General features: G+C 47.7%; 1 protein-coding gene and 1 long non-coding RNA gene across 5 annotated transcripts; one reads left to right on the forward strand and one right to left on the reverse strand.

Annotated features, from left to right (window-relative positions):
* Positions 1 to 173: 173 nt before the first annotated feature.
* Positions 174 to 27,772, forward strand: LOC310880624 (exocyst complex component 1-like). 3 transcript variants are annotated; one of them, XR_014571826.1, is made up of 18 exons: positions 174 to 303; positions 1,982 to 2,171; positions 3,309 to 3,436; positions 7,369 to 7,528; positions 8,076 to 8,269; positions 11,552 to 11,779; positions 12,482 to 12,614; positions 13,392 to 13,501; positions 14,372 to 14,521; positions 15,150 to 15,243; positions 18,780 to 18,898; positions 19,155 to 19,265; positions 19,842 to 19,912; positions 20,493 to 20,733; positions 21,565 to 21,748; positions 22,837 to 23,036; positions 25,207 to 26,022; positions 27,664 to 27,772. XR_014571826.1 is itself a non-coding variant. In XM_083796745.1 (18 exons), exons 2-18 carry the CDS (start codon positions 2,048 to 2,050, stop codon positions 25,751 to 25,753), a joined length of 2,598 nt encoding a protein of 865 aa, XP_083652871.1. In that variant the 5' UTR covers positions 175 to 303; positions 1,982 to 2,047; the 3' UTR covers positions 25,754 to 26,675. The 3 variants fall into 3 exon arrangements, 2 of the variants coding, with proteins under 2 accessions (XP_083652870.1, XP_083652871.1); XM_083796745.1 differs by lacking the exon at positions 27,664 to 27,772 and having other exon boundaries at positions 175 to 303; positions 25,207 to 25,401; positions 25,598 to 26,675; XM_083796744.1 differs by lacking the exon at positions 27,664 to 27,772 and having other exon boundaries at positions 25,207 to 26,675.
* LOC310880628 lies at positions 14,718 to 26,840 on the reverse strand. Of its 2 annotated transcripts, none has more exons than XR_014571827.1 (3): positions 26,707 to 26,840; positions 19,358 to 19,442; positions 14,718 to 15,807 (listed from the first exon to the last, which is right to left on the reverse strand). It is a non-coding gene; the product is annotated as an uncharacterized lncRNA (long non-coding RNA). The 2 variants fall into 2 exon arrangements; XR_014571828.1 differs by having other exon boundaries at positions 26,669 to 26,799.
* Positions 27,773 to 27,922: the final 150 nt, after the last annotated feature.

Below are 27,922 nucleotides of genomic sequence, written 5' to 3' on the forward strand. Positions count from 1 at the left end.
CTTTATAGAGAAGCAAAACGGAAACGGAGGGCCATTTTACCTTGCTTTTCTCTGCTTTTAGTCAAAACCTCCTTCATCTCCAGCTGCTCCAACGCTTTGCTTGCACCTGGTTTCTGCAGACCTCGGCGTTCGCATGAACGATTTCCTGCCCTGACCTCAAGCCGCCTGCTCACGGGCCTCGCTCAGGTTCCTCAGGCTTCCTGTTTTTCTCTTCAAGCTTTCATTTTACCAACAAACTGTTTCCTGTTCTAAGGCTTCTTTGCGACTGAAATCCCGCAATTTATCCCCAGCAAGACACAGCCGGTAAAGTCTTTGAACAACCTTCCTTCCACTAACGCTCTCTTCTTTTCTGCCAGCTGCCTGGATGGGTGATGTGCGAAAATGTCAAGGCTTCACTGAGATCTTTAAGTCTTTCTGGTCCTCTGCAGAAAAGAGGGGTTAAGTGGCTCAGACGCAGACAGCTTTTCAGTTACTCTGGTGGGAAGTATTGTGCTTTCTGCATTAACTTATCAGGCAGCAGCGAGCCCTCCGCTGCTTCGGCTTTCAATCATTTTCCTTTAACTGTTGCTCAAGCACTATTAAAATTGTATTTGTGAGTCTGAGAGTAGCAGTGGTTGGGTCTGCAGGCTGCCATCCCACCCGGTGAATGCCATCAGAGAGCCTGAAAAGCTGGTCGGGATGAAGAAACTAAGATAACCCAGCGAGGGATCGCATTCAAAGGGATGCTGTGGGGACTGAATCATTTTAGCAGCAAGCGCCCCTTCTTCTTCTTCTTTTATTTTATTTTATTTTTTGCTAACTATGTGGCTGAGCTGAAATCCCCGTCACTAAGGAAGGGAGTTACTGGAGGTTTCATTTGTTCCAGTTTGTCACAAAGCAACCTGTAAATTTCAGTAGCAATGAGTTTCTCTTACAAAACATTCTATTTTCTAATGTTATTGTTTTCCTCCAGGCTGTGTTTTTATTTATTTCTAATTCTTACAAAAATATTTGCATTAAGTATAACCTTTTAGCCTTAGTCACTTTGTTTATTCAATCACCACCTAACTTAAGGACTGTAATATAACTGGTGTTCTTTTTCCCCATGTTTATACAGACATAAACTGACATCTCCTCCCTGACAGTTTTGGGTTTGACTTGCAGTGGAAATACAGCTCCAGGAGTCTTAGGTCTGACAAAAATAACCAGGCAATGAATTGCTTGTAGCTGCCTTCCTCTTTGGCCTGCCCATGGACGTGGTCCTGATGCTCAAGCTGTTGTGCTCAGCTGGAGTCATGAAAGAGCTTTTGTTCTGCAGAAATAAGGAAACAGCTCTTCAACGTAGAAAATGTAGAAATAGCCACTTGCTGCTCTGGAGTTTTGCAGATCCATTTACTTTTAATCATTTTTCTTACTACCAGTTTTGGTTGTCTTTAGTCCTTGGGGTCTGTGTCTCCACGTCCTTGAGGTCGGCGTCTCCAAGCCCCAGTGAGCTGTGCAGCTACTCCCAGACCAGAGCAGTTCAGATGGCTTGAGCAGCCTATCCTAGCACATACCCTGGCCGGGACAGTTTTATTCCTGACAAACACTCGTGTAAATCAGACAAGAGATAGATGCTTGTGCCACTAGCTCTTGTCAGTGAATGGGTGTGCTGGGCAAGGTTCTGGAGCATGGTGAATGCTCCTTGAATGGGAGCCCGTCTGGTAAGGTGGAAGGAGAATTAAATGAGGGACTAATCAGAGAGAATTAAATGTGTAACTTGCTACCCCCCCCCCCCCCCACGGGATGATTGGAACTGAGATACAGTTTTGTAGTGGGCTGGATGTGCTGCAGTGTCCTGCTTGTCTTGTTCTGGCCTCAGGTCTGTAAGTTACTTACGACTCATGCTATCCGCAAGCCAGCAGAGACCCTTGTCCAGGAAACCGGTGTGGGGGTAATGCATTTTGTCAGCGTGCAGGAGCTTGTGTAGGGATCAGCTCGGCAGCCTGTTTTTTTTCCCCAGGAGCTGCCACTGGGAACACCAGCAGTGGAGGACTGCAGCTCCCCCTTGCTGCCCCCAGGCCCCACCATGGCCTCTCTCTGGAGCTCACTGGAAAGAGATGTGTTCAACCCACAGAGCAAGAAGCTGCTGGAGACCATCTGTGTCTGGAAGATGGGGAAGAAGAAGAAAATGTCCATTCTCTGTGTAGTGGGTAAGAACCCCAGGGTGGCCAGGAGGCAGGTTGAGCTGCAAACCCAGCTCAACCATCCAGCAATGAAATATCATTTTTATTATATTTTGCATCAAATCTGTTTCTAAAGGTCATCAACAAACCTCTTCTAACACAACATAGCATTACAGTCTCATTCTGTCTCTTCATAGATTTGGTGAAAGTTTCAGCAGGACCCAAATATTTGATTAGGAGCCAAAGGTGCACATGCTTTGGGAAATTTTGCATCTCCTTTGATCTATACACTTCTGGTTGCTTCTTCACTATACAGCACCTAAGAAATTGTTAACACAGACATGTTTTGTTGTTGTTGTTTGCTTGTTTGTTTTGACAGACTTAGAGGGGAGAGACTTTCTTGACAATGGGCTTCCAGATAGCACGGTCACCTCCTATAGCATTCTTTTCTGACAACCTTAGCCACAGTGCCTGGCCTAAATGGCATGCTTCTGCACCCTCTGTAGTCAATGGAGGGCAGGAGAAGTGTCTCCAAGGGATGATACAGCCACCCTACGAGCAGCATCTAAAATACATGAGTTGCCCCTGGAATAGCCCATGTCTCCTTTCTGGAGATATCTAGCTCACGTGGGAGATCTGAATTATAATAGCCAGAATGAGGTACAGTGAATCCCTCCCTGATGAACCAAGAGGTGACTATGAGTTAATTAACACTGGAATTGAATTTTGATGGGATATGTTAATGTGGGTATCAGTCAAACAAGATGATGCTTCTGGACCCTGTCACAGGGCCTGCAACAGGGCATGTAGCTGTCATAAATCCTGTGGCAACAGGGCTCCTCGTTCCTGTCACCTTTGGATTTTGCTGAAATATTACTTACACATTACACAGAGCACAATGGCCAGGTTTAAAACTCTTTGGGAATCTCTCCATTGAATTCAAAGTACTCTGGATTAGACTCCAGAGAGCACTTCCAGTATGGAAATGTTAAATGAAGAGAAAAGCCTTGCAGCATCTCTCCATACAGTGTTCATTGCAGCCACGACTCAAAATCAGTGTCTGTCTGTCCACCTGCACCCATCCACTCCCACCGAACAGTTATATACTGTGTTTATAATAATATTGTGAGGTTTTGTTCTTTTTTTTCTGTCTCTCAACCACAGTGGATGCCTTTAAGCCAGTGAAGCCATTTCTGGTGAAGGTCAAGGTAGACCGAGGAGAGCAGTACAAGATAGCCTACAGGTGGCCTTTAGCGGAGCTGAAGCTGGTGGATGGCAAGACTCTTGATCAGGTAGGACTGATTTTCTTTCTTGTGGCAAAGGACATGGCAGAGGGAAATGAATATGAAGCTAGAAAGACACATGCCAGGATCCATGAGGAGATTTCTTTACTGAAAGTATTGTGCAGCATTGGCACAGGCTGCCCAGGGGACCACTTGAGTCACCATCCCTGGAGGTCTTCAAGAAACCTGTTGATTTAGAATTTAGTAGTGTGGTGGTGGTCTTTAGGTTAAAGGTTGGACTAGATGAACTCAGAGGTCTTCTCCAGCCTGAACAATTCTATGATTCTGTTCTATGTTTGGGTCCTCTGCAGCTCAGCCCATGCACCTGGATGGAGGGAAGAGCAGCAAGGGTGCTTCTCTCCTCATCTAGGACTGAACCAGCCTGAATGACACTTCTTTTGAAGAAATAATCAACACAGAAAAAAAATTAAATAATAATAATAATAAATCAAGCCCTCTGCCTTCCCTCAGAGCTGTTTCCCAGAGAATGGTGCACTGGGGTCTCTCCATCCCTAGCTGGCTCCTCCATCCTGCTGCACTGCTTTGGGGTTTCTCATTTCCCTCTTCTCTTCCATGAGATGTGTGCGTCCAGGAGGATGAGGCTGGAGTGATGTCCTCCCTACTGAGTCCTCCCTCTCTTTCTGCTAGGTTAGCCAAACACTTGGGTAGTGTGAGCAATGAATAGTTGATCATTGCATCGACACAGCTTCCATCAAAATCACTGGGCAAGATCCCCTTATCCTCTGGGACAACTCTCTCCCAAAGCTCTTTGCAGCAACCCTGAGGTTGGAAAGATGGGCTGCAAAGCACTGCTCTTGTCAGATCTCCAGCAGGACACACTGTCAGACCCATCTGTCAATCTATGTTGACAACACTTCTCAACAGACATTTGCATAGGATATTTAAAGATTAAATGGAGGCATTTGCTGAAAGAAGGATTATAGAGAGCAGGAGTGAGCACGAGTCTGTGCTTTTAGGGTGACATGAAGGTTTTTGGGAAAGAAAGCACAGACAAGATATTCCCACTCTGCTGCTGGGGCTGGCAGTGTGTCGTTAAAATTGTTATAATTAGTTTTTTTATTAATGTGAATGTTCCAGGGGCCTTGGCGCAGTGCCTGGGTTTTCACAAGCATAGAAATAAATGAGAAAAAGAACAGTTTTCGAGCTCTGCATCCAGGACAAATAAAGTACATTTGCACAGCATGTCTGAAAGGCAAATCACGCTTGCAGGTTTGCAGGGCATCTTGATCCTATGGTTAGAGCTGAACTGATATTTTCATTGTCTTACATCTCCCCGTGCATGCTTACGTCCTGCCTGAGCTTTCTTCTAGCAGATGAGCCTGGCTCCTCCAAACCTTCTGACCTGCCTCGGCTCCTGAGGAGCTGCGATTAGGAGACACCTCCCGGATTGCCAGTCCTTTCCCCCTCATTTGCCAGCACAACAAGACAAACTGATAATATCCTATCTTAACAGGGAGGCAAACAGAGAACTTGCTTGTCCTGATGGCTAAAGCCTTCCTGTGACCCCCAGCCTGGATTCTGACCCACATCATCCCATTTGCGCTTGTGTTGTGCCTGTCCTTTAGATTGCACAGCTTTTCTCCTTTGCAGACGTATTTTTAGTGTGCAGTCACCTCCCCTACTGACCTTCCTTTGGGCAGGTTAAGCAGAACAGCCTCACAGTCTCCTCTTCCATGCTGACATCTCTATTCCCTTTATGAGGCCTGGAGCTCTCTTCTCTGCCTCTTCCAGGCTGAACTCACCTTTCCCAAATGCTGGCAGCCAGAATTGTCCCTGTCACTCCTGGAATGGGACCTAGTCTCCAGCTGAAGCTGCTGCACAAGGTCCCCAGGCAGGGGAGCAGCTGTAGGCTGCAGCCAGGGCATGCTGACACGGTGCCACCACGAGACCCCAGCACCAAACAAGCTTCCCAGCACAGCCCAGTGCTCAAATCAGCACAGTCCTTCCCTGGTGCATGGCTTGGCAGGTCCATGAAAATGCAAATAAGACCTCCCCACCCTTTCCCAGCAGATAGCAGGGACCCCAGCCCATGGGATGACACTCAGTACACACAGCAGGGGCTTGGCCGTCGGTCTGCTCCACTGCGCCCCAGCCTTGGCACCAACAAAGTCCTGACACTGCAAGTCCAGAGGTGCTAAAGCTACAGCTCCCTTGACCAAAACAGCATTAATATTTATGAAGCGATTAGCAGAGGCCTCCCTGCTTTAATAGCTCCTCGTAAGGCAGGCTGTAAACCACGCGCCCTGTAAGTCCCCCCCCCCAGGTATCGCCGCTCTGCGCCGCTGCAGGGGTTGCTACGGAGCCTGCAGAGCAATGCGGGGGCGAGGTGTACTGCTGCAAGGTGTTTGGAAAGCGACCCTTAAAGCATCTCAGGACTGCATAAATCCGCACAGACTCTGTGCCCGTTACGATGATTAGTACCGATAATTATGAGAGCAGCTTCTAAATTCTCCAGAAGAGGAGATCAGGCTGTGCTGCAGAGCTAATGAGATGGTGCAGGAAGGGGTTTCTCTCTGTGGGATGTTCCTACTTCAGCACCCTCTCTTATTCTCTCCACGCACACATACTGAGTAGTGGCAAATGCAAAGTCTCCAATGGCTGGAGTTCCCCCTCCGTGAGACTGCATCCTTTGGGCATAGAGATAAAGAGTTGTGGACACTTACATGGATGAAAACCACATGGGGAAAACACATGTTCCTGCATGTCCTGAGCCATTGCCTGTAGCTGGGGTAACCTGAAGTTCTCAGGAGACCGAACACAGGGGAGATTCATGCTTGGCAGCAGGTAAAAGTGCTCACAGGGTCACTATGGCATGGGAGAGTGTTGCCTCCTGGCCATACACCAAGCCATGCCAGCAAGGAGGACGTACCAATTAAAAGTTGGCCTGAGAGAGTTTGTCCTGCCCTTCCCTGGCAGCAATTTAGGTTGTTGGAGATACAGGTGAAGCGTGCGCAGTGCCATAGTGCTGCTGGGGGACCTCAAGTCTGGGATTCTGGTGAAACTGTTTCTGGGTTTTCTCTGGATTTTCCGAATTCTCAAGTGAAGAAAGGTTTGAGATTCCAGGTTGGCTGGGGACTGCAGAGAGGAATATCTGCAGTGGGAGGCAGGCAGGTGCTATGCTCACTCTGAACACTGAATTCCAGTTGATTCAAGCTTTCTCACCCAGCACATCGTTAAGCTGCAGAGCTTATTGCCAGAGGATGCTGTAGACACCAACACTATGAATAAGGTCAAAGAACTGTTAGAGGGAATCAGGAACAGGAGGTCCTTCAAGGGCTGTTAAACACGGCGCTGTGGTACAACCTCTGGCTCAGCGAGACGCTGGAGGCTGGCAGGGAATCCTGAAGGCAATATCACTCTGGACCTGCCCTTTGAATGGTTTTCTCCCAAGCATCTGCTAGTGGCTGCTGTCAAAACTGATCAGCATCCATCCGCCAAAACCTGCAGCAAAAGGTGAGAGATTTATGCAATCTGAAAAGAGATCAGTGTGCTGCAGCAGGACACCAGGACTGGCTGAGTGCTTGGCCTGACCTACTGTGAGCGTCCCGGGGTCCTCTCCTGGGGTCAGAATCACTGCTCATCCTGTTGTTTTCAGAGCTTTTATCACGCCTGGGATTATTTTCAAAGCACCATGACTGTACCTCTCTAACCCTTCCCAGTTGCCCTGAGATAGCAGGGAAAGAAGGAGCTGCCAGTAATTGCTGCAGCTTCCTGGGGCCACCAAAATCCCCAGAGCTTGAAACTGCAGCACAGTTGTGTCTCCCTCCTCCTTCAGCCTACGCCTGCTTTTCCTCCCGCACAAGGTATTTTCACAGCATGCAGTGCCTGTTATTAAAACAGGCTGCCAACCTGTGTTAAGTGTACGTGGTGAGGCAAGCGGTGTTTAATTATTGATGAGGTAATTATCTGTTGACATCTAGGCGAGCCTGGATTTTGACCTGCACTTCGATAAGGTTTACAAGTGGACTGCTAGCAGCTGTGACGAGAAGAAAACCTTTATCAGATGCTTGTGGAAGCTGAACCACCGATTCCTCTCCAGGACTATTAAGTTTGTGAATGTCCCCTCCTGTCCCGTGGAAGGTAATTCATTTCCTTGTCACACTCAGGGTGGTTTTTTTTTGTTGTTTGTTTTTATCATCACTGTGTCCCTCTGTCCTTGAACCTGTCGCATGCTCTGGTGATTTTGGAGGGCTTCTCATAGACACTGCCTGCACTCTGGGTTGGGCAGTCAAGTGTTGGTAACACCAAAATATATTTTATTTTACAACCTGCCACTAGTGGTGCATTTGACGAGAAGAAGCCTGTTCACCTCTGAAATTCGTTTCAGCCTTGTATAACATGTCACCATGCCCCTACACACAGTCCTAGAGAGGTGAGTAAGTAAAAAACACAGCCAGAGCTCAAATTAAATTTCAGATGCCCATTTTGTCCCTTAGAAAGCTGACTTTCCTTTATCCCATCCACACATTTCCTTATTCCATGCTGTTGTTCTAACTGACCAGCAGACTGAGACCACTGGACTCGTGTCACTTGCGACCCCAGATGGGACTCAGTGGCACCCCAGGGAGAGCAGAGCTTATGAAATGATGAAATTTGGCTGTATCCACGTGTCCTCCTGTCCACACAGGGACACAAAGGCCCCAGGAAGACAGGAAGGACACTGCGGAGACTGAGAGCCAGGAGGAGCTCAGTGCCTACCAGGAGATGACACCGAAGGAGGCCGCGGATGTGCTGAGGCTGATGGAGGAGTACGAGCCCCTTGTGAACAACTCTGTGGCCTTTGCCGAGCAGCTGAGCAACGACCTGCACGTGCTGGATGAGGTGAGGGGGGCGAGGGCTGTGATTCAACAGAAAAATGGTGCCTGGCGTGGAGGGGCACTGGATCAAGTCACTGGGCATCATCAGTCCTTCCACGTGCTGGAAGCACTCGGTCTCAAAGATGTCTTGGTGCAGTGCTGCTTCATCCCAAAAGAGATCTCCCCCAGGAGTCAGGAGGCTACTGCTGCTCCCCTCCTTAGGGTCAATGGTGGCCCCACCATGCCTGTTGCTGGCAGGGTCTAAACGAGCATCTCCTTGGGGTTATCCCTTCAGAGCCCCCAGACCTGCAGCAGAAGGCTTTTTTTTTTGTTGTTGTTGAAGGAGTCCAAAGCCATGGCCTGGGAGTCCCCAGCCGATCTCAGCATCTGTGATGTGCGATGAACCAGTGGGGCTGCCCAACAGAGGGGCTTTTGGTGGGATACCTCCCGGCCACAGCCACAGACCCTGAGGGCTGTGGGGCTCAGGGAAGACCAGCAGCTTTTGCTGGGAGGTAGCCAGGTGATTGCAGAGGTCAGCGCTCCTTGCAGCCTGGCAGCCCGGCCAGAATTAACATCATTGCTGATGAATATCTGCCTGCACCAGCAGCTCTGTTTTCACTGCACTTGGACACCAGCTTGTGTGGCCTCTTTCCAATGACTGCAGGGGAAACAGAGGCTGACCCACTCATCCGTAGGCACACCAGGGCAGAGAAGCCCACGGTCTGTCAGCTTTGGAAGGAGTAGAACAAAATAATGGCACGCACACAGAGCCTGAAGGCTGCGGAGCCCAGAGGCACGGGGATGTGGGGGGAATGGTAGCCGTGAGGGGCTGGGATTTCTGAGGGCAGTAAAGAATTTCTTCCTTATATTTAATCTAAATCTACCCTCTTTTAGTTTAAAGCCATTACTCCTTGTCCTATCACTACAATTCCTGGTAACATTACTCCTTGTCCTATCGCTGGTAAAGAGTCCTGCTAATGTACCTGGTGCTAGGATTTTATAGGTAGGGAAATGGAGAACAAACAGGAAAAAAAAGCCAAAGGAAATATTCTAAAATGTACTAGAAACCACAAACCCTAAAGCCAACCTCCTTCAGCTCCAATAGTTGCTGTATTCCCAATTTGTGTCTCCATATGACTTATGCTTGGAAACTTAAGTAGTTAATCTGGAAAATCGAACTCCTGAGGGCTGTTCCTGCTTGCTCTCATACAGGCACTTTGCAACTCCATTTCCCAGCTATAAAACACACTGCAAGGGCAACCAATAAAACTCTAAGTTAAGTTCTTTGAGTCAAAAGGCACTGCCGAATACATTATTTTAATGCCCTCTAATGAATAAACATCGCTTACTGATAATGCAAATTAATTAATGAGATGTTTCTATTTGTAAGGCTTGATCTATGATATTAAGTGTAATTAATAGCAGCAAGTTAGACCAGCACATGCATATATTTAGACGTTTTTCCCCCACACCACAGTGATAACACCTTGTGCTGCTGTTACAGCACTAATCAGCCTCTGCTAGCCCATCTCTTCTGGGGATGGCCAAGCAGCGTGCCAATAGCCTAGAGGCTTCAGAGGGAAGGAGAGCATGGCCAGGGCACCTGGGGGGCCTGATTTCCACATTGGTATTCCTATGTGCTCGCAGGACCCCAGCACACACCAGAATTCATGCGTCTCCCAGCGATTTTGTGCAAAATGTCTGGCGGGAGCACGATTACCGCTGCCCAAGTGGTGATGTTCCGGAGCCCTTCTGCTGGCGCTGCTGCCGGTGATGCTTTGCTCTCAGCCACCTCCTGTTAAGCCCTAACGAGACAATCCAAAGGCAGAGCAGTGACCGGCTTGTGAGAGGGTTGTGGCTGTGGTTTAGGAGTGTTTAATACAATGTGAAGGTCCCCGGTGTGCGGCTGGAAAGCGGCAGTCTGGCAGCGGGGCTGTTTGCTCCCTCACAGGTCCTCGTGCTGGGCTGGGCTCCGGGCAAAAGGAACATTTGCTTAACATCGTTGTTGCTTTCTGAGATGAGTATCATGGACCAGAAAGCCCCATTTCTGACCTATTGGCAACTGAAATCTCTGCCTGCCCTGCCTTCATGGGCCTCCCTGTGGAAAAGCTGCAGCTCTTTGCAGACAGGCAGCTTCATCTCTCCCTTCTGATAGAGGCTGCTATGATTTCAGGCTTTTCTTTTCTACAGGATTTCTCTGACCTTTCCAGACCCTCTGTGAATCTGTCTACAGCTGATGCCATTCCCCTCAGCCCTTCCTCCCATGCTGTCAGCTGTTTAGCACCTAAAACTGTGCTGCATTTGTCATGGGAGGTTGTGATACATGTTTTGCCCATGATATCAAAGCCATCAGATCCAGGCAGGGGCTGCAGAGTTGCTCTCACGCACTCTAGGAGCACCTCTGCGATGCTCCGGTGTCTTGTCCTGCATGTACCACCTCTAGATCTGGAGCTACCAGCCCATCTTTACTCCACTAGCAGTGGAGATAGAGTTTGAAGAAGAGAAACCTCTTGACATGGGGATTATAGATGGCCAGCAGCTACTGTGCAGGAAACCAGCTTTCAGACACTTCTCATTCAATGCACAGGGGAGGTCCAAGCCACGATAACCTAACTTGGGTGGACAAGACTTTGCTTCTCTCCTTCTGAGCATTTCCCACCAGAAAGCTGAGTGTGGGGCATACTGAGTGCAGATGCTGCCCTTCATTTAATAAAAAACTCATCAGATAATTGAAATATCTGAAATGACAAACTCCTTTAAAAGCTTGATTAATGCAGAGAAAGATAGCAGTCTGGAAGACTCATGCCTCCCATGCTCATGTCTATAGATTATTTTCCTTGATATCCCGCATGGTACTTAGGCCCTGAAAATGATACAATTAACATTTGGAAGCGGTTAATCTCTAGCGGAGCTTGTCATCAACAATTAACATGCTGTTACATCTCTACCACTCGTCAAAACAAATGCCCGAGACCTCCAGGGGCAAATAACGCCTTCAGTTTCCATATTAGAGACACACATATGCGCATGTCTCCTGCATGATTTAACTGTTTATTAATTCCACTGCCAGAGCAGCTCAGCTGGGCAACAGCCTGGCACCTGGGACTTGCCGATGTAGAGTTTAGCTGAGTGCAAAGATAAGACATTGACCTTGTGCAGAAAGCAATGCAGGACAGCTATCTTGCATGTTATGATGATGAAGACTCTGCTTTGACTTGGGAGCATGAAGGTCAGGATATCTGGCTCTGAGATGGTGCTGATCAGCCCCTGGCACAGTGCTGAAGCCCTGTGTTTCTCCGTTTCACAGGCCAACCTTAGGGCCATCATCTCTTCTGAGAAGCAGGTGACAAAGCTGATGAGCTCCATTGATGAGGCCCTGGCAGAAGTGGCCAGAGTGGAGGAGACCTTGCAGGTCTATGATGAGTTACTGGGAAGCGTGAAGCAGCAGATGGACCACATCCACCAGGAGAACTCCTTGCTACATCACATCCTCTCTAACAAGACAAAGCTGATGGATGAGATCCTCTTCCTCACGGTATGTGGATTTGCAGTCTTCAGCCTGTTGAATCTGTTCCAGAAGCTATTAGTGAACCCCAAACCCTGAAAACTGTTTGCAAAGGCTATGGAGCTTCTCTGGCCTAGAAATGAGGAACTTTGTCTTGATAATATAAGGACAAACACACCGCTGGGATGGGCTATGGGTAGACTGGTGGCAATCACGATGCACAGTGCCCTCATTGTGGCCCAGTGCTGTAGAGGGGCCCACAAAGGTCCTTTTCATGGGTAAGCTGAGCCTCAGTCTATGTAATGCCATATGGAAAGGCAAGCTATTTACCAAAATAATACAATATAAATGCAAGAATTGTGCTGTAATAGCACAGCTAATCCTTACTTCCACTGGCTATGGTGACCTCTAGACCACTGACTTTTTTTTCTTAGTCACTGCATTTTCCTTAGCTTTTCCTTTCTCCTGCCATCCACCTTGCTGCCAGTAGCCATACCAGTGGTGCCAGCCCATTTGAAACTCACTCTGAGCCCCTCCGCTGGCACTGCTGCTGACTGTGCAGACCTTTGTTTTTGCTGGAGACAGAGCAGCACAGCCTTCTTGATGGACAATTGCAGCCTGGCAGCTGAAGGTAGCACTTGGCTGTTTCAAGCCAGCAGCCTTCCAGGTGGAATGGGAAGAGAGGCAGAGCTGGATGTGTTTGCACCTGCTCTCTTCTGGCTTTGTTTTCAGACCCACCTCGACCTTGGCAAGGAGCACTGTGAGGCCCTGAGCCGGGCAGATCTCTCCAGCCCCAGTGGCGTGAAAGCCTGTGTTGCTGCAGCAGAGGCATTATCTGGCTGCATGAACATCCAGATACAGCCTGGTAAGGCGAGGGCAGAGATTTACGTCTGCGAAGGGCAGAGACGACAGCTTATGTGCCACTTGTGCTGCTCACGCACCATTCCCTGCGGCACAGCCGGAGATATGAGCTGGGACACAGGCTGGCAAAGGTGGCTTTCTTCTGAAGGTGTTGCTGGAGCTTCGATGTCTTCAGCAGCTTCACCTAGAAGCGCAGTCAAGGAGGGATGGGAAAGCCAATGTTACATTACCTCTGTGCATCCACGGAGAAATATAGCTGGTGGGAAACTGAAATTAGCATTGAAAATGAGGCAAGGGAATGGTAAGCTTCTGTACGACTCCTCTAAGCACTTGGGTGAAAGGCACCATTGTGTGCCATCTGTGTGTGCTACTCTTAGAATTCAGAAAGGAGTTAGTGGAAAGATGTGTTTAGAGACTGTGGTGTCTTGGGGCAAGCCAGTGGTCTGTACCTGAGAGTGGAAGAATGGTCATTCTGTGTAGTAATTCCCACCATGGGTGGTGGTGGAGAGCTGCTGGTGTATGGGACTTGATCTGGGCATGAATGTTTGTCCTGGACCATATTGACAAATGATTTGCGATTCCATTTTAAACTTAAACTGCATCCTTGTCTCTCTTTGCACAGTATCACAGCAAACCTTCTTCCATTTGTTGGCTTTTTGGGGGCAGCACTCACCTCAGAACTTACGTGTTGAACACCTCTTGCATTTGTCAGGGTGCTGGGTGACAAAAGGCCCCAGTGCCTCTCCGTGCCACTCTAACACCTCTCCTGCTTTGTCTCAAGGTTACCGAAAGCTACAGGCTGTGGCAGAGCGGCTGATCATGTTTGAAACGCTCAAGCAGAACTTTGAAAACAGCTTCATCAGTCACGTTACGAACATCTTTGAGCTGCAGGTGGGCTTCACTTTTCACACAGCAGCACAACATTCTGAGGAACTTGAATATCCTGGTATATTATCACCAGTGGTGACGGGGATGCCACCATAAAGGATTCTCCAAAAGTGTCTCCCCAATGACACCTTTTCATATACTTTCACCCTGCAGCTGCCCCCAGCTTACTGGCTAGTTTTGCAGGCATGCACAAAAAATTCAGCACACCTCTGCATCTCTCAGGCTATCAGGCTCCTCCCCATGAGTTATTAATCCTTGGGTCACATTACAAAGAGAAGTGGTTTTACTTTAGAATTTTTGCTTTACTTTTTCTTGTTTTAATTCAGGAGTGGTGGTGGCTGTTCATTTTTTTGTAACACAAAATCCCAGGAGAAAACCCAATCCCTTGAGCCTTTGATTAACATTTTCAAGTGTTTGTCATGCAGTATAAAAGACACAGTGGACATGGTGGGGAGAAGTTTGGAAGGACAACGGGACTCTTCTAGATTTCACTTCATGAAGAGGAGTTGCTCCCAAATTGTTAGCATTACAGCCTTAGATGCTTAACACTCACTTTCAAGGGTTGAACCTGGGAAGAGATGTGTCTGGCAGGGATCTGTGGGATCTCCCTGTGTCTTATCCTATCCACTGTACTTAGCCACAGCATCCCACCTATTACTGATGGGCCAGCTCATTCCTCTGGGCTCAGAACTGTTCACCCAACATAGGTTTAAAACTGGAGTTCAAAGTGATCACGCACATTCCTCTCTGCCCTTTCAATTTGCTTCTCAAACATTCAGAATTAGCAATCCAAGGGTGATTAGGAAACAACTCTTTTCCAGAACTTCCTGAGGCTGTTTTATTCAACACTCTCTGCCCTTTCTGTTGCTTCAGGGCAATGCTCAGGTTGATGCTCTCATGCAGCCCTTTGACAAGCTCTCTGCACCAAGCCATGGGCTCCAACATGAGGAACTGGTGCCCTACACCCCGCTCATGGCCTGGCTGAGGAACGCCAATCCAGTTCTCTTCTCTGATCTCCCCAAGGTATGGCTGAAATCCCAAACAAATATCCATCCACCAGGTCAACCCACGGTGAGAGCTCCATTTCTCCAAATCCCTCCTTGGCTGTGATCTTCCAGCATTTGGCACTTCTAGAAGAGAGTCTGGCCAGCTTGGCCACCCTAGGCTGGACATATGCGCTTGACAGAAAGAGGTATGGGACTTGGTGACAGATACTGTGTTGAAGGAAAAGGTCTGAAATTCCAAAATTTGGTATTGGTGTTGTCATCTGGACATCCCTCTACTGAATGTGCATGATAAGATGAACCACATTCATTCATACATCATTCATACAACTCTTGGTTGTATTTTCAACTGTCCTTTATTTATAGAGTTCTGGGAAGCCCTTAAAATCCTTGGCATCTTCTGCTAATACAGACATTGTTGAGTGAATGAGATGGTTCCTTGTACATCACTAAGGCTTCATTTTTATTTTTCTTGCCATCTTTTGCCTTTCCAAAGGTCTTACACCCCAAGAACTCTAGGTCCATTTCAGTTACCATCTGCTGACTTTTGCTTTAACTGGGCAGCTGAGGAAAAAGCTCTGAGATGAGAGCTGGTCATGGGAAGATGAGATACAGAGGAAATTCCTGTGCCTGTCTTGTCATTCCAGGTCTATGCCCAGAACCTCTGCAGACTGTATGACAGGGAAATCAAAGCCTTTTTTGAACAAGCCAAAATGCTCTTGTTGGGAAGAAGAAAAGGAAGTAAGTGACTTTCAGATGTGACCTTTGTGCTGCTGAGCAGTGATTTATTTGCAAGTAGGGAACGCGGCAATCATCCCCCATCACGGGTGTTACTGTGCCATGAGCTTCCCTCCTGCCCTATGGCCAGGTCTGCAGCTGGCAGCAGGTGACAAAGTTGGCTCTGGTGTGCACCAGGTGGTGTCTGTGTGAGCCACGACCCCATGTATTATTCAGCATTGTTTAGCTGCTTCTCAGGGCTGTAGCTTCCGTGTATCTTGCCATTTCAGGACTCCCAAACGATGCATGGGTGGCTGGGATCACATCCTGAGGAGCCATAAGTGAGGGGGACATAGGAGTGCCTGGCTAATGCCTGGTCCATATTTCATACAAGCAGAGCTGGTCAGGCACTTCTCCCTGTAAAGAAATGGCACCAAGCCTGTCCCTGAAGACACGAGTGTATTCATAGCGATATTTGTGAGAACAGAATGATTTCACATTGAGCTGGCTGTGGGGCTGTGTTGTCCCAAGGTGATCATTTCAACAGGAATGGCTGCATCTGACTCAAAATATTCCAGTCAGGTGTTTCTGAAGATAAAAAGAGAAAGTGATCTGTCTCCTCTGGAAGTTTTTGATTGCACAGAAATCACATTTTCCTTCAGAAAAACAAAGCACTGTAATGGAAAGTTCCATGCCAGCTTGGCCCAGCTTGAATGTCAGAAACCACTTCGCGTGGTTTGTTTAGTCCATCAGAGTGCTAGCCTGGCTGCTTTCAGCTCTGCACCTACTTCATCACTTGTCTCCAGATCCCAGGGGACACCATGCATGCTGGCTGGAGGCGGAGGTCAAAGGAAAGAGGGCTGGTGCCTGATGGTGGCTGAAGGAGCCCAGCCAAGGGCTCTGCCTCCTGCCCAGCTGACACACGCTGCATCCCTCGGGCTGGGAGCGCTCAGCATCGCTTCCCTCTGCATCACGGCAGGTGCAGCAGCTCCCCCGGGGCAGTGCTGACCCCAGCTGCTGGCTCTGCTCACCCCCTTCTGACCCCCAGTCCGGGCTGCGATGCCCAATTGCCAGGCAGTGGTAGGGAGTAGGATTTTCCCACAAGCTGAGGTACTGACCCTTAATTAAAGTTTTTCCTTTTTTGAAATTTTGCAAGTAATGGAGGAAAACACCTCCAGGAAAACTTTTTATAGTCACCACAAACCAATTTTTCCATGCCAGAATGATTTGCCAAACTATGGAGCCAAGAGAGAGACAATTATCATCAGAATGAAAAAAAAAATATTAAAAAAATCAAGAACTCTCCAGAAGAAAAAGAGTAACATAAAAAGCATTAAAGCATAAGTTGTGCAGGGAAAGTCAATATGACATTATTACTACCCTTGTAATTTAAAAACCAAAAGATAACAAGCAATAAAATCAAAGGGACAGGCTGAAAAACTGGTACTAGGAAATCATTTGTGCACAATGCTGTTAACCTGCTGTACTTGTTGCTGCAAGCTGTCACTGATGCTGGAGGATGCAGGAAAGCCTATAGCCAGAAGATAACAGGAAAATAAAATGAGGCTATAATAATAATCCCAGGATAATACTGAGATATAGAATTTCTGGAAGAGGAGGGCATTTCATAAGAGCTGTAAAGGAAGACACTTCTGCCACGGGTCTATTGCAACCTTATCTGTCATCCTGAACATCCCTCCTGGAAGCCTAGCAGATAGGGTAATACAAACAGTTAACAAAAGATAACCTTCCTATCACCCCCCTGGCTCCTTAATGCCTGGACACAGCTTCTCCTAGGGAAACGTGCTCTTTTTTGCTTAAAAATAGGAATTCCTGATAAAAGAATATGAACATACTGGCAGCAAGCAAATCCAGAGAATTGGCAGTGGGAAGGCAAACTGCTCCATGGTTTATAAGATAATGTAGCCAAGCCCCATTTCCTGAAGAAGGATGATTGCTTTTACTTAAATAGAAGGAAATAACAAAGATTATGTGTAGGATAGAGAGGCCCTGGCTCCTATTTGCAAAGTGATTGATGGACTCTGAGCAAGGGACTTCAGTTCTGCTGGGCAACAGGAAAAACATCATCACCCTTTTGTGTCCCAGGCATTGAGCAGGTGCAGAGATGGCTGGGCTGTTAAAGCAGACCTTTATGAAGCCAGTCTTATTAAATAAAGATAGCAAAGGACACGTGTCTCAGCCGGTCTGCCTAATCCCCCTCCGTAAACATGAAGCCAGTCATCTCCTTTCAGCACTTGTTCCGTCTTTAGCATTCATGCAAGCCCCATAAAACAGAAGTAACTTAAAATCCCAGGAGAAACTCCTGTGTCTCCTGGCTTTCCTCCCAGGCTTTCCCTAGCTCCCACTGCCTCTTTCTTTCTACTGAATTTTTAGGGTTGTTTCCCTGCCTCATAAAGGATTGTTTATGTTGATCCCTTCTAAATATACAATCTGATGATTCGCTGCCTTGTTTCAAGTATTATAGTGCAGTTTACAAGGCAAACCCCAAGCTCTTTACAATTGAGTCACTAATTAATTTTTCTCCTCATTTTTCCATTCCATTTTCCACACAAAAACTTAGATCTGTACAATTCTTTCCTGGTTGCTGTGGGTAGAAATTTTTTCCTAGTTTTGCCACTTCTCAGCAAGTGAAATGATCATTGCCCATTGCATAAGGGTGGGAAAAAATATTAGGAAGCAGCTCGTTAATTTTCTCCGTGGTTTTTGCAAGGCTGGGGGGATGAGAAGGGCTGTCTGTTATCTCTCATCCCTTCTCGCTGCGTAGGACATCTGACAAATCCTTTCCAAAGGTAAAAGCCCTGCAGGCATTGGCTCAAATAAGGATATTTTGGATATCACAGAAAATAAAGAGCTGGCCTGAGTCACCCAGGACCTCTGGGGTTAGTGGAATGATACCAACTTTTAGAATTAATTAGAAAATAATAGGGATGTTTCCCCACGGATTTCTTTCCCTGAATATAATTGTTTTTGATGCACATTTCAAATACATTTTTCAACTTTTCATCTTAAGCCAGGCAGGAAAGGAAATGTTGTGGTAAAAATTGGTAGTGTTTGAAAAGTATATTAATTTCCAGATGAACACTTATAATTGAAGAAAGCAAGTTGCTGAAAAAGCCAACTGTCCCCTTCAGGGATTTGTTTGAATTGCAATTTAGCATAAAAACTAAGCAACAAACATTTCTCCTGAAACTCCTGCAGGCATTTCTGCTGATTTATGCTCTTATCACCCAGGATTTTTCACTCCCCAGTCCTCAATATATAGTACTAAGCCCTAAATAGCAAAAAGGAAAGTATCACAGGGAAACAAGAAGAAAGTAATGACAGAAAAACAGATGAGAAGGTAGATTTAAAAAAAAAAAAAAAAAAAGAACAAAACTGTATCCCCTGCATATTTGAACCTGATGAAAATCTGATAGGGAAGGCCAAAACACACCAAAGATCAGGAATAAAGAAAGACATTTCGATCCATTAAAGTGATCAGAGGAGCTGGAGAGGCCAGGAGAGACAGATGTCCAGCCACCACACTGTGCCTGTTGCAGGTCTTCAGGAGGGCTTGGAGAAACCGATGGTGATGGGGAGCAGGCAGCACTCTCGCTGGAGCCTTCCAGGGAGCAGAGAAGGACAGGAGGACACACCGGACAGAGGCAATGTCATCAAGGTCAGGAGATGAAGTTTTCTAGATCGTTCATGCGTCCCACAGGGGTTGTGCCCAGTGCTGCAGCCCATCCCAGGGCCCTTTCTCTAGTGCTGTGTACCTGGGGCTGAATCAGAGCTGTTCTATACTGGTGACACTCTCCTCATGGTGGCTTAGATGTCACTTCAGGTGGACGTGGGCACCCATCCCAGTGTCCTCAGTGTGTGTTGGGAGTTTTTGTTGGAAGGGAGTTTTAACATGCATGCTGGTTTCTGAGCAGGTGTTGGAACAGGTGCTGCGAGAGCTGCAGCCCCTCTGCACCGCGGAGCAACAGTTCATTGAGAAGTTCTTCCACCTGAGCCAGAACACCTCCGAGCTGCAGGTGCTGGAGGTAAGCGTGGGGACTAGGTCCTCTCCAGTGCCACTGGCCCATCCCTCTAGCTTGATACAAGCCTCAGCAGGCACAGAGGGGTGGCTGCTTACCTTTATCGCATACCTGAGCTCTCCTGGGCTCTGGTCCTCTGGCAATAGTCATTGGTGTCAGGACTGTTGGTGGTGTTGAGACTTCCTGAGGACAAAAGAGAATTGAACTTAAATGATGGTTTCAGCAAGATCTCGGCATCTCTAAGCATTAAATGTGGGACTGCAGTATGATGCAGCATGACTTCTGCTGAAATGAAACCCAGATTTTAGGAGGAAATTCTTCACTCAGAGGGTGGTGAGGCACTGGGACAGGTGGCCCAGAGAGGTTGTGGATGCCCCATCCCTGGAGGTGTCCACAACCAGGCTGGATGAGGCTCTGGGCAACCTGATCTAGTGGGTGACGTCCCTGCCTATGCCAAGGGGTTGGAACTAGATGAGCTTTAAGTTCCCTTCCAACCTGAGCCGTTCTGTGATTCTATGATGTCAAGCTTTCCTCTGAGAGAGGACATACAAATTATACTTTCCACCTCATTCTTCTTTTCAGGTACCTGCCTCTAAGGGAAGAGAAAATATGGCATCTGCAGAGGATCCTCCTTGCACCAAGCCTCGGAGCCAGTACGTAGATCATGCAATTCATTGCTTTGTAGTGGGCATGGCCTGGAGTGTCCTACAGGGACTGCCAGAAGAACTGATGGAGAGACTATTATTATTTTGCCATTGCTGACCATCCTGATTTCAACAGTGGTCTCAGGTTTGCACCCTGGACAGCAGCAGAGCCCAAAGGCATCATAGCTGGGCTTGCAGAGAGGCAGAGTGCTTCTCCCCAGTGCAGTGGCTCCACTTCAAGGGGGTTCCAGAAAGTGGGGTTTCATGGCTTCACGTTTTGATCAGCTTTAGTTCCTTAATAGCAAGATTGTAAACTGAAAGCATATTATGGAAAAAAGGAATAGAAAAAACAACAGCATAAAAACACTGAAACTTTTCATTTGGATGGGAAAACAGGACATCAGTGTCCTCCCACAGGCAGAGATGTGGAAGATTTGAAGGAGTACCCAAGAAATAAATAAGCTCTACTGTGATACAGAAGGCTTTCCTTCTCCCTTATGTAGCTTTGCACATGCCTCTCCAGCTGGCCACAGCATCAGTGCTCCTCCCCATTTAATTGGTCACTTTTTTTTTATTTATTATTTTTAAGACTAGAAGAACCTACAACCCAGCTGCTGGGCGAGATTTTCAGTTCACTGGAGCCCGAGCTGAGAGGCTTTTTGGATGTCTGCAATAAGACCCACCCCTTCAGCTGCTTGCAGGTCCTGGTTACCTTGAGTGACTCCGTCTTTGAGATGTGGGGCTCTTCCTCAGCTCCCCCCTCGTCCTTCCTCAACACTGTCCTGGGCAACATGCTGCTCCTGGCCAAGAGCAGCTTCAACAAGTGCATTGTGAGTGGCGGTAAGAGTAAGGCCAAATAGAGATAGGTGATGTTTGACCTCCTCCAGGATCTTCTAAACTTCTAACATGGGCTTTACTGAAGGCAGTGCTGGTGTATATCAGACATGGATCTGACTCTGGTTTTGGGAAGACTTAGCCCCTTGTCAATTATGTCTGAGAGGTGGAGCACAATAAAGTGCCACGTGTGCCTGCTCTTATCAGGGTGAGGAAACTAAAGGGTTTTTCCCCATATACTGCTCTGGAAAGCTGTTGAAGTGATGGCTGCATATTGAATTGTTGGAGCCAAGCTCTTCTGCACTCCTGCTGCCACAGTGGGACTTACTCAAGGACCAATTGGTAGGGAGAAGAGTGTGGGGTGATCAAGACCCCATCAGAAGTGAAAAACCTGTCCCTGAGTCTACCGAGGTCAAGGGAAGCCATGTGTTATCATCAAGGGCATCTCTGCCAAGACCTGGAGCAGACAGCCTGCTCTCAAACTGGCTTGAGAAGTGCCAGAATTGGCAGAGGGGAGAGCCTCTGTCCTTTGGGTTTGTGTGTGAGGAGACAGAACTATGTCCGAGCAAAGAACCACACAGCCTGAGAGACTGAGTGTACCAGCTCCAGAGCAGCTAGCATGGTTTCAGACACAGACACAGGCAAGGAAGCTCACCTCTTCCCATAGACTCATGAAGGGAGGCTGTTGCTGCAAGTCCAGCCTTGTAAATGCAGAAAGCAGTACACAACTCATTGCTTTGCTTGTTTTATGGCTTGTGGCTTTGCCTGCTGGAAGATGAGGCTGGGGCCATGACAGACCTGAGCATATTTTTTTGTATCACTGCCAGGGGACCTTGTGCAAAGAAATCAAGGAGGCGAAGGCACCCAGCAAGATGAGAGGCGGTATCCTGCCCTCTGTGAGCCGCTTTGAGGAGTTTGTGAATTTCTCAGAGGAGGTGTTCAGGACGGCTCAGCGCAGAGGGGAGCTGGACAAAGCACACCTCAGGCTGGCCAGCAGCGTCTTCAGCAGCAGTGAGTACAAAGACTGGTGGCAACCATGAGGCTGCAGCCTCAGGAGTCATCAGCAACCAGCTGAGCCACCAGAGCAGGGTACATGCAGGCTTACCTGCCTCCTGACCACTACTTGTGCTGAAGCTGCCTTCCCCAAGCAAAGACCTGGAGCATCTGACAAATTCAGACTGCATACAGTATGAGGTGCATGGTGTCTGGGATGCTTGCAGAGGCTGGGACACAATCTTAGCTCTGAATCTAACACCAGTCTCTCCTCTCCCACTACAGAGGACATGCTCCTCGCTACAGATCAGACTTCTTACAAGGACAGGTCTCAGGAGCAGCAGTAGCCAAAGAGTGACTTGCCCCAAAGTACTAAGACAGAGGGAGAGGGGTTGGGAGAGCCAGGCAGGCAGCTCTCAGTAGGTCCCTGGCTGTGGGTGCAGGGACCCCACTTCCCAGCCTGGAGAAGACCTGAGGCACTGCAGAAGTAATAAGTCCAAGCCTCCAAGACCATGAGGTGGTGCAGATGGGCAGCTCCTATCTGCAGATGAGCTTGGGGTTGGAGCATAAACAGGCCCTACCATGCTACAAGCAATCTTTACAGCAAAGTGGGTGAGATAGTGAAACAAGCTAATGAACAAGGGCCAGTATTTGCATTATAGATAGTTACTCCCTCCAGTAATTCAGAGGGAGACGGTTCAAATAAGATGGCTTAATGACCTGTTTACCATGAGGAGTGAGAAGGGCCATCTCTGCTCCGCATACACAGTGAGCTACTTGAGCTCTTGCTCTCTCCAGAACAGCTGGCAAGTGTCTGGAAGCATGGTGAGACCTGATGAGAAAGATTTGGACAGGGCTGGATTGGACTTGGATGTCTCTGCACCCTTTTAGGCAAATTGTTATCAAATATCACAGCTCCAAAGCCAGTACCCTGCCCTGAAAGGCAAGGCAGTTGGAGGGCTGAACAACCTGTGATGAGGCTCACCTCAGCCCTTGATTAAGGACTCCACTGGTGGCCCATGCCTGACAGTCTCTGCATCTCCCATCCCTCCTAGACCAGCCTGCAGCATCTTCTCTCCATACCTGATTTGTTCCTATCTTTTAAGTCAATAGCCTGTCCTCAGCAAACCTGAAGGTGAACACAGACATGGTCATGATGGAGAATTTCCACCACATTCACTGCTTCCTGGGCCAAAAGAAGATCCAATGCCTGGAGGACAAAAAGAGGGAAGCCAAGCAAAGGTATAGTGAGCACATGGAGAAATACGTCATCACATACCTGGGCCAGCCACTGGAGAAGCTCAACGTGAGTACAGAATAAACTGACCCATCAAAGGGTCACTGCAATTCATAAAGTTATGAATCCACAGGACAGGGTCCAGAGGAGGGAAATCAAATTTAGAAACCATGACCTAGGATGGAATGGAGGTTGTCTGCAACAGATTACTAAGGGGTGAAAAATAGTTTTCAAATCTGTGAATGCTTGTTGTAAGATTGAGGGAGTAATCCCACTTCTGTGACCATGATCAACAGGCCAAGGGTCATGAGCTGAAGTTCCCACACCTCTGAGCACTTTACTGCTAGTTTTCATGGTACAGCATGTTGCCAGCTCCCCTTGGAAGACCAGAAGACCAGCTCAAAAGCACCTCTGCAACTCATGGCCTCGGTGCAAGGACGTGATCATCCCCCTTCTCCTGCTCCAGGTTGTGCATCTGCCAGGCACAGGCACACATTTCTTTTTGCACAGCTGCCTGGACTAATAAGCCTAGCAGAGCTTCACACTTCCCAAGTGACTGCTTTGCTAACTGAGCTAAAAGCATCTGGCTTCACTAACTCAAACAGGCATCCCCCTCCCTCTGAGATGATGGCTGCTCTCAAGACCCCTCCTTGCTCTGCTCCTTCTCGACCCACTCACTGGCCTAAAATATCTCGGACTGGAGTTCAGCTTGAATTATTTATAAGACCTGTTCCTTTCAATTTGTTTGCAGTCTTCACTGTCAAACATCTTGTAGGTTTGACTGGAAGATCAGCTCAGCATCTCATACTTCTTTCAGCAGTGATATGCCCATGGCTTCAGATCCTTCCTCTGTGAGGGAAAGCATAATTTCATTGCTCCAAATAACATATGAAGGTACTTGGTGTTCTGCTCAGACACCTGACAGTCATCTCTTACAGCCCATGTAGCTCTTCAGGTTTGAGCTCAGTTCAACATAAAGAGTAGTTGCAAAGGCACCAAGTAACATAGGAGCCCACACCTGTTTCTGAAAGGAGCTCATAACTTTAGGAACCCGCTTTCTCCCTGAAAATCCTCAGGATTTAGGATATTTCTCCACTACAAACTGCAGTAGAAATACTCAAGACAGCCTACAGCTTATTGGGCTGTATGGCAGCAGATTAAAGGAAGATGTTAGTTCTTTTTTTCCCTTTATTAGACCAGATCTGACATCTTGTGTCCAGCTTTGGGGCTCCAGGTTGTGAACAAGCTCACGAGGGGGCCACCAACATGGTCAGGGAACAGGTGAACATGTGTCCTGTGAGCTGAGCTTGCTGGGCCTGGAGAAGAAACAGCTTTAGGGGTACGTACCCAAAAGGAACCCTCCCTAGGAGGTAACTGAGAAGACACAACCAGGTCCATCACCAAGCTGCATAGCAGAATGATGGAAGAACAGTTACAGACCAGGGGGAAAAAAAGCTAAAGAGGAAAAGAGCATGATGAGGATAATAAAGCATTAATAGTCTGTCCTTGAAGATTTTCAAGGCCCACCTTCAAAAATGCCCCAGATACCCTGGTCTGAATGCAGTGGTGATCCTGCTTTCAGCAGGAGGCTGAACTAGAGACTGCCTGAGTTCCCAACAGATTCCATGCCTAGAGAAGCACATGCAGGAGAAAAAAAAAAACTATCAGCATTGAGCCTTTCACAGAGCTACCCTGCTCCTGGTACTTTTCTGAAAGCGAGCTGGGGTCTGTATCCCTTTGGGCTGGCTTAGCCCTGGGCTCCTAGAAGTGACAGTCATGCCTGTGGCTGGATATACGCTCCTTTTGAAACACCTCCTCAGCGGGCAGCCTTTCCTGCATATGCACAGTATCCTGGAAGAACTGAGAAAACTGAAGTTCACTTTACAGTTTTGCAGATTTTGGGATTCTCACCTCATTTGAATCCAAACCCTCTCTAGCGAGGGAAGCTGCATGAAGCCCCAAGGAACACAAGTAATTTTTCAGCAGTCCCATTGCTCCATGGTAATGCCCCCCCTAGAGATCCCACATGCTGAGCAGGGAGGGAAGGTAGAATTGATGAAATGCCCTAAAGCACAGCCGGGCCTGCAGAGCTGCCCTGCTTTCCTGGAGGACAAGCAGTCTGATACTTCATCTCCACTCGGTCATGGGAAGGGGACTGAGGACAGTGGCCAGGTTTCATCCCTGACACAGGTGTCCACCTTTGTGCAGCTCATCAGTGGATGTCTCCTTGCTTTTCCAGCACTTCTTCGAAGGGGTGAAAGCCCGCATCGCTCAGGGGGTGAAAGAAGAGGAGGTCAGCTTCCAGCTGGCCTACAGCAAGCAAGAGCTGAGGAAAGTCATTGAGAGATACCCTGGCAAGGAAGTAAAGAAAGCCCTCGAGACCCTCTACAGGAAAATCCACAAGTATCTGTCCCCAGAGGAAAATCTCCTGCCGGTAATTGTGGTGTTATCTGGGTGCGGTGTCATGATTTTGGGGGAGATTCAGGGCTGCAAAGCAGCGGGTCTTCTCCACTTGAAGTTCCTTCCTTCTGGCTTGTCCTGTCACAGTGTGGCAGAGCGTGCATGGCTTATCTTCTTGCAGTCAGCCCCCACTCACAGCTGTCACAGGCTGATGCTCTGTTTTTCCCTAGGTGGTGTGGCACGCCATGGAGCAGGAGCTCATACGTCAGTACCAAGAGCTGGAGGATCTGATCCAACGTTGTTACGCAGGCTCAGGCATCACCATGGACTTCACCATGATGGACTTGCTGAGCTATTTCAATTCCATCACTCTGTCCAGCGTGTAGAGGCAAATGCCTTATGATTGAGACCAGCTCAGGGATCCTCTGCAGCTACACCTTCAGGAAGCTAAACTGAAATGTAAAGCTTCCCGGGCTGAATTTTGATATATAGTGCCCTGCTCTGAACTCAACACCAAGGTGCAGCTACCTTGTCAGTATTAGACTAGATCTCCTTTGGAGAAGTGGAGCTTCCAGGGCCGAAGCACAGCTTCCCTCCACCAAGAAATCATTGTACAGCCAATGAAAAAACTCCCAAACCTCAAGTTTCTGCCAAGGTGAGTGTCCATGCTGTGCATCTTCAGCAGACCACTGCCTACCGTGCCACACAGCTGAATGATGAAAGCCATCTACTCTCCAGGACTCTCTCCTTTTTATCTACTCTCAGATGTTACAGTAAATTTGTGCTGAAGCAAGAGGGTCACAATGCATGAAGCCACCCAGATATGTGCAGTGCTATTATATCAAAGCATGCACAATTACTCTGCCAATTGGAGTGAAGTAAATGCTACTGTTTTAGCATCTCAGGGAAACTGCTTCTCAAGGAATATCTTTTTCTTACCCCATTTTCTTACAAAGCATCCCATAAGATGGTCAAAGCTTGTTACTATGTTGTTGCTTTTAAAAATATGGTCTTTTTTGCATCCTGTGTTGGTGACTTGGAGGCTGACATTCTATCCAGGATAGCCTTGTCTTTAAAAAACTGAAGACTCTGAGCTTCTTGGTTCAATACAAAGCAAATAAAAGCACTGATCACACTACTTGGATAGCTTGATATCAAGGAACTCCCTAAGATCTCAAAACAGATAGGAGCCATTTCCCAGCCCAAAGGACAGTCTTTTTTCCATAGAGTCTGCCTAAGAGAGGCCAACTCCCCGCCCCCCCCCCTCCACCCCTGCCCAAGGAGGTTAGTCCTGTCCTTACTGCTGCCTCTTGGACTTGTTGACCCCAGATCAGACTACCTGATGTGGGTCTAATGGGTCAGTAAGCACCATGCAGGTCCATAAGGATGAGACAAGGTCAAGATCCAGGCCAGCAGGGTCCATGGCCAGGCAGAAACACATTTGGGGCTGAGGTGGAGACCAATAGCCCCACATCATCACTCAAAAAAAGGCTGATGGCCCTGAGCTGAGCTTAAATTGGCTCCTGGGCCCATGGGTGTGGGGTGGAAGCCCCAGGTGAGGCTGCTTGGAGCTGACAAGAGCTATTAGTGCCCTCAATGCCAGTGCTACTGGCACCTGTGAGAAGAGCTTTGAGAGTTTTAATAAAGAAAAAATTATAGGATTTTTCAGATGAAAGTGAGGTTTGGGAAGCCAAAAATGAATAAATAAATAAATAAATAAATAAATAAATAAATAAATAAATAAATAAATAAATAAATGCAACAGCCTTTTACCAAGCTCTGTCTGTGCAGCACACACATATCAGCCTGCTTTGTATGCCCCATTTCCACCTCAGCTCTGCATTCTCCAGTATTGGAAAACCAACCGTGACCTTAAAAACCAGGAAAGCACAAGGGTTCTGTTGCATGTCCCAGGATTAGTTTATCTACCGAGCTCCTTTGTGGTTGACAAGAAGTGTTCAGAGACAGAAAATAACCCACGAAGTAACTTTGGGGGAAATTCTGTGTGCTAATTTAGACAACTGGGGGAGAAAAATCATGGAATTATAGAATTACAGAATGTTTTGGGTTGGAAGGTACCTTTAAAGGTCATCTAGCCCAACCAATCTGTGCTGTACATAAAGGATACAAAACAGGCATTATGCTCCCTCCCAGCATCCCCCAGATGTCCTTTCTCTCAACTTGGGGCAGAACGCAATACATCACACTACATTTTCAGATGTTTCCAAATTTCCACATATTTGAAATTAAGCTTTTTTTATTTTTTTTTATTTTTTTTTCTCCCCTCTGTGCACAGTGAAGCATGGGCGGTTTACATGCAGAGGATCTATGCAGAATGATTTTAACCCAGCATGTCCTGTACCTTGAACCACTTCCCTGGCAGCTTTTCCCCAGCCTGAACAATTTGCTCCCTTGGAGCCAACTGCCCAGAGAGCTTCAGACCTTTCAAAACTCCATTCTATTTTTGGCAGGTTTGTTTTCTGTAGATCACTAACTCTGCCTCAGTCCACGGAGAGCCTCCTTGGAGGAGCCTGTTTGCAGGAAGGTATGTCCAA

The sequence above is a fragment of the Anser anser genome (assembly GCF_964211835.1).
Source record: "Anser anser genome assembly, chromosome: 13".
NCBI classification, from domain to species: domain Eukaryota; kingdom Metazoa; phylum Chordata; class Aves; order Anseriformes; family Anatidae; genus Anser; species Anser anser.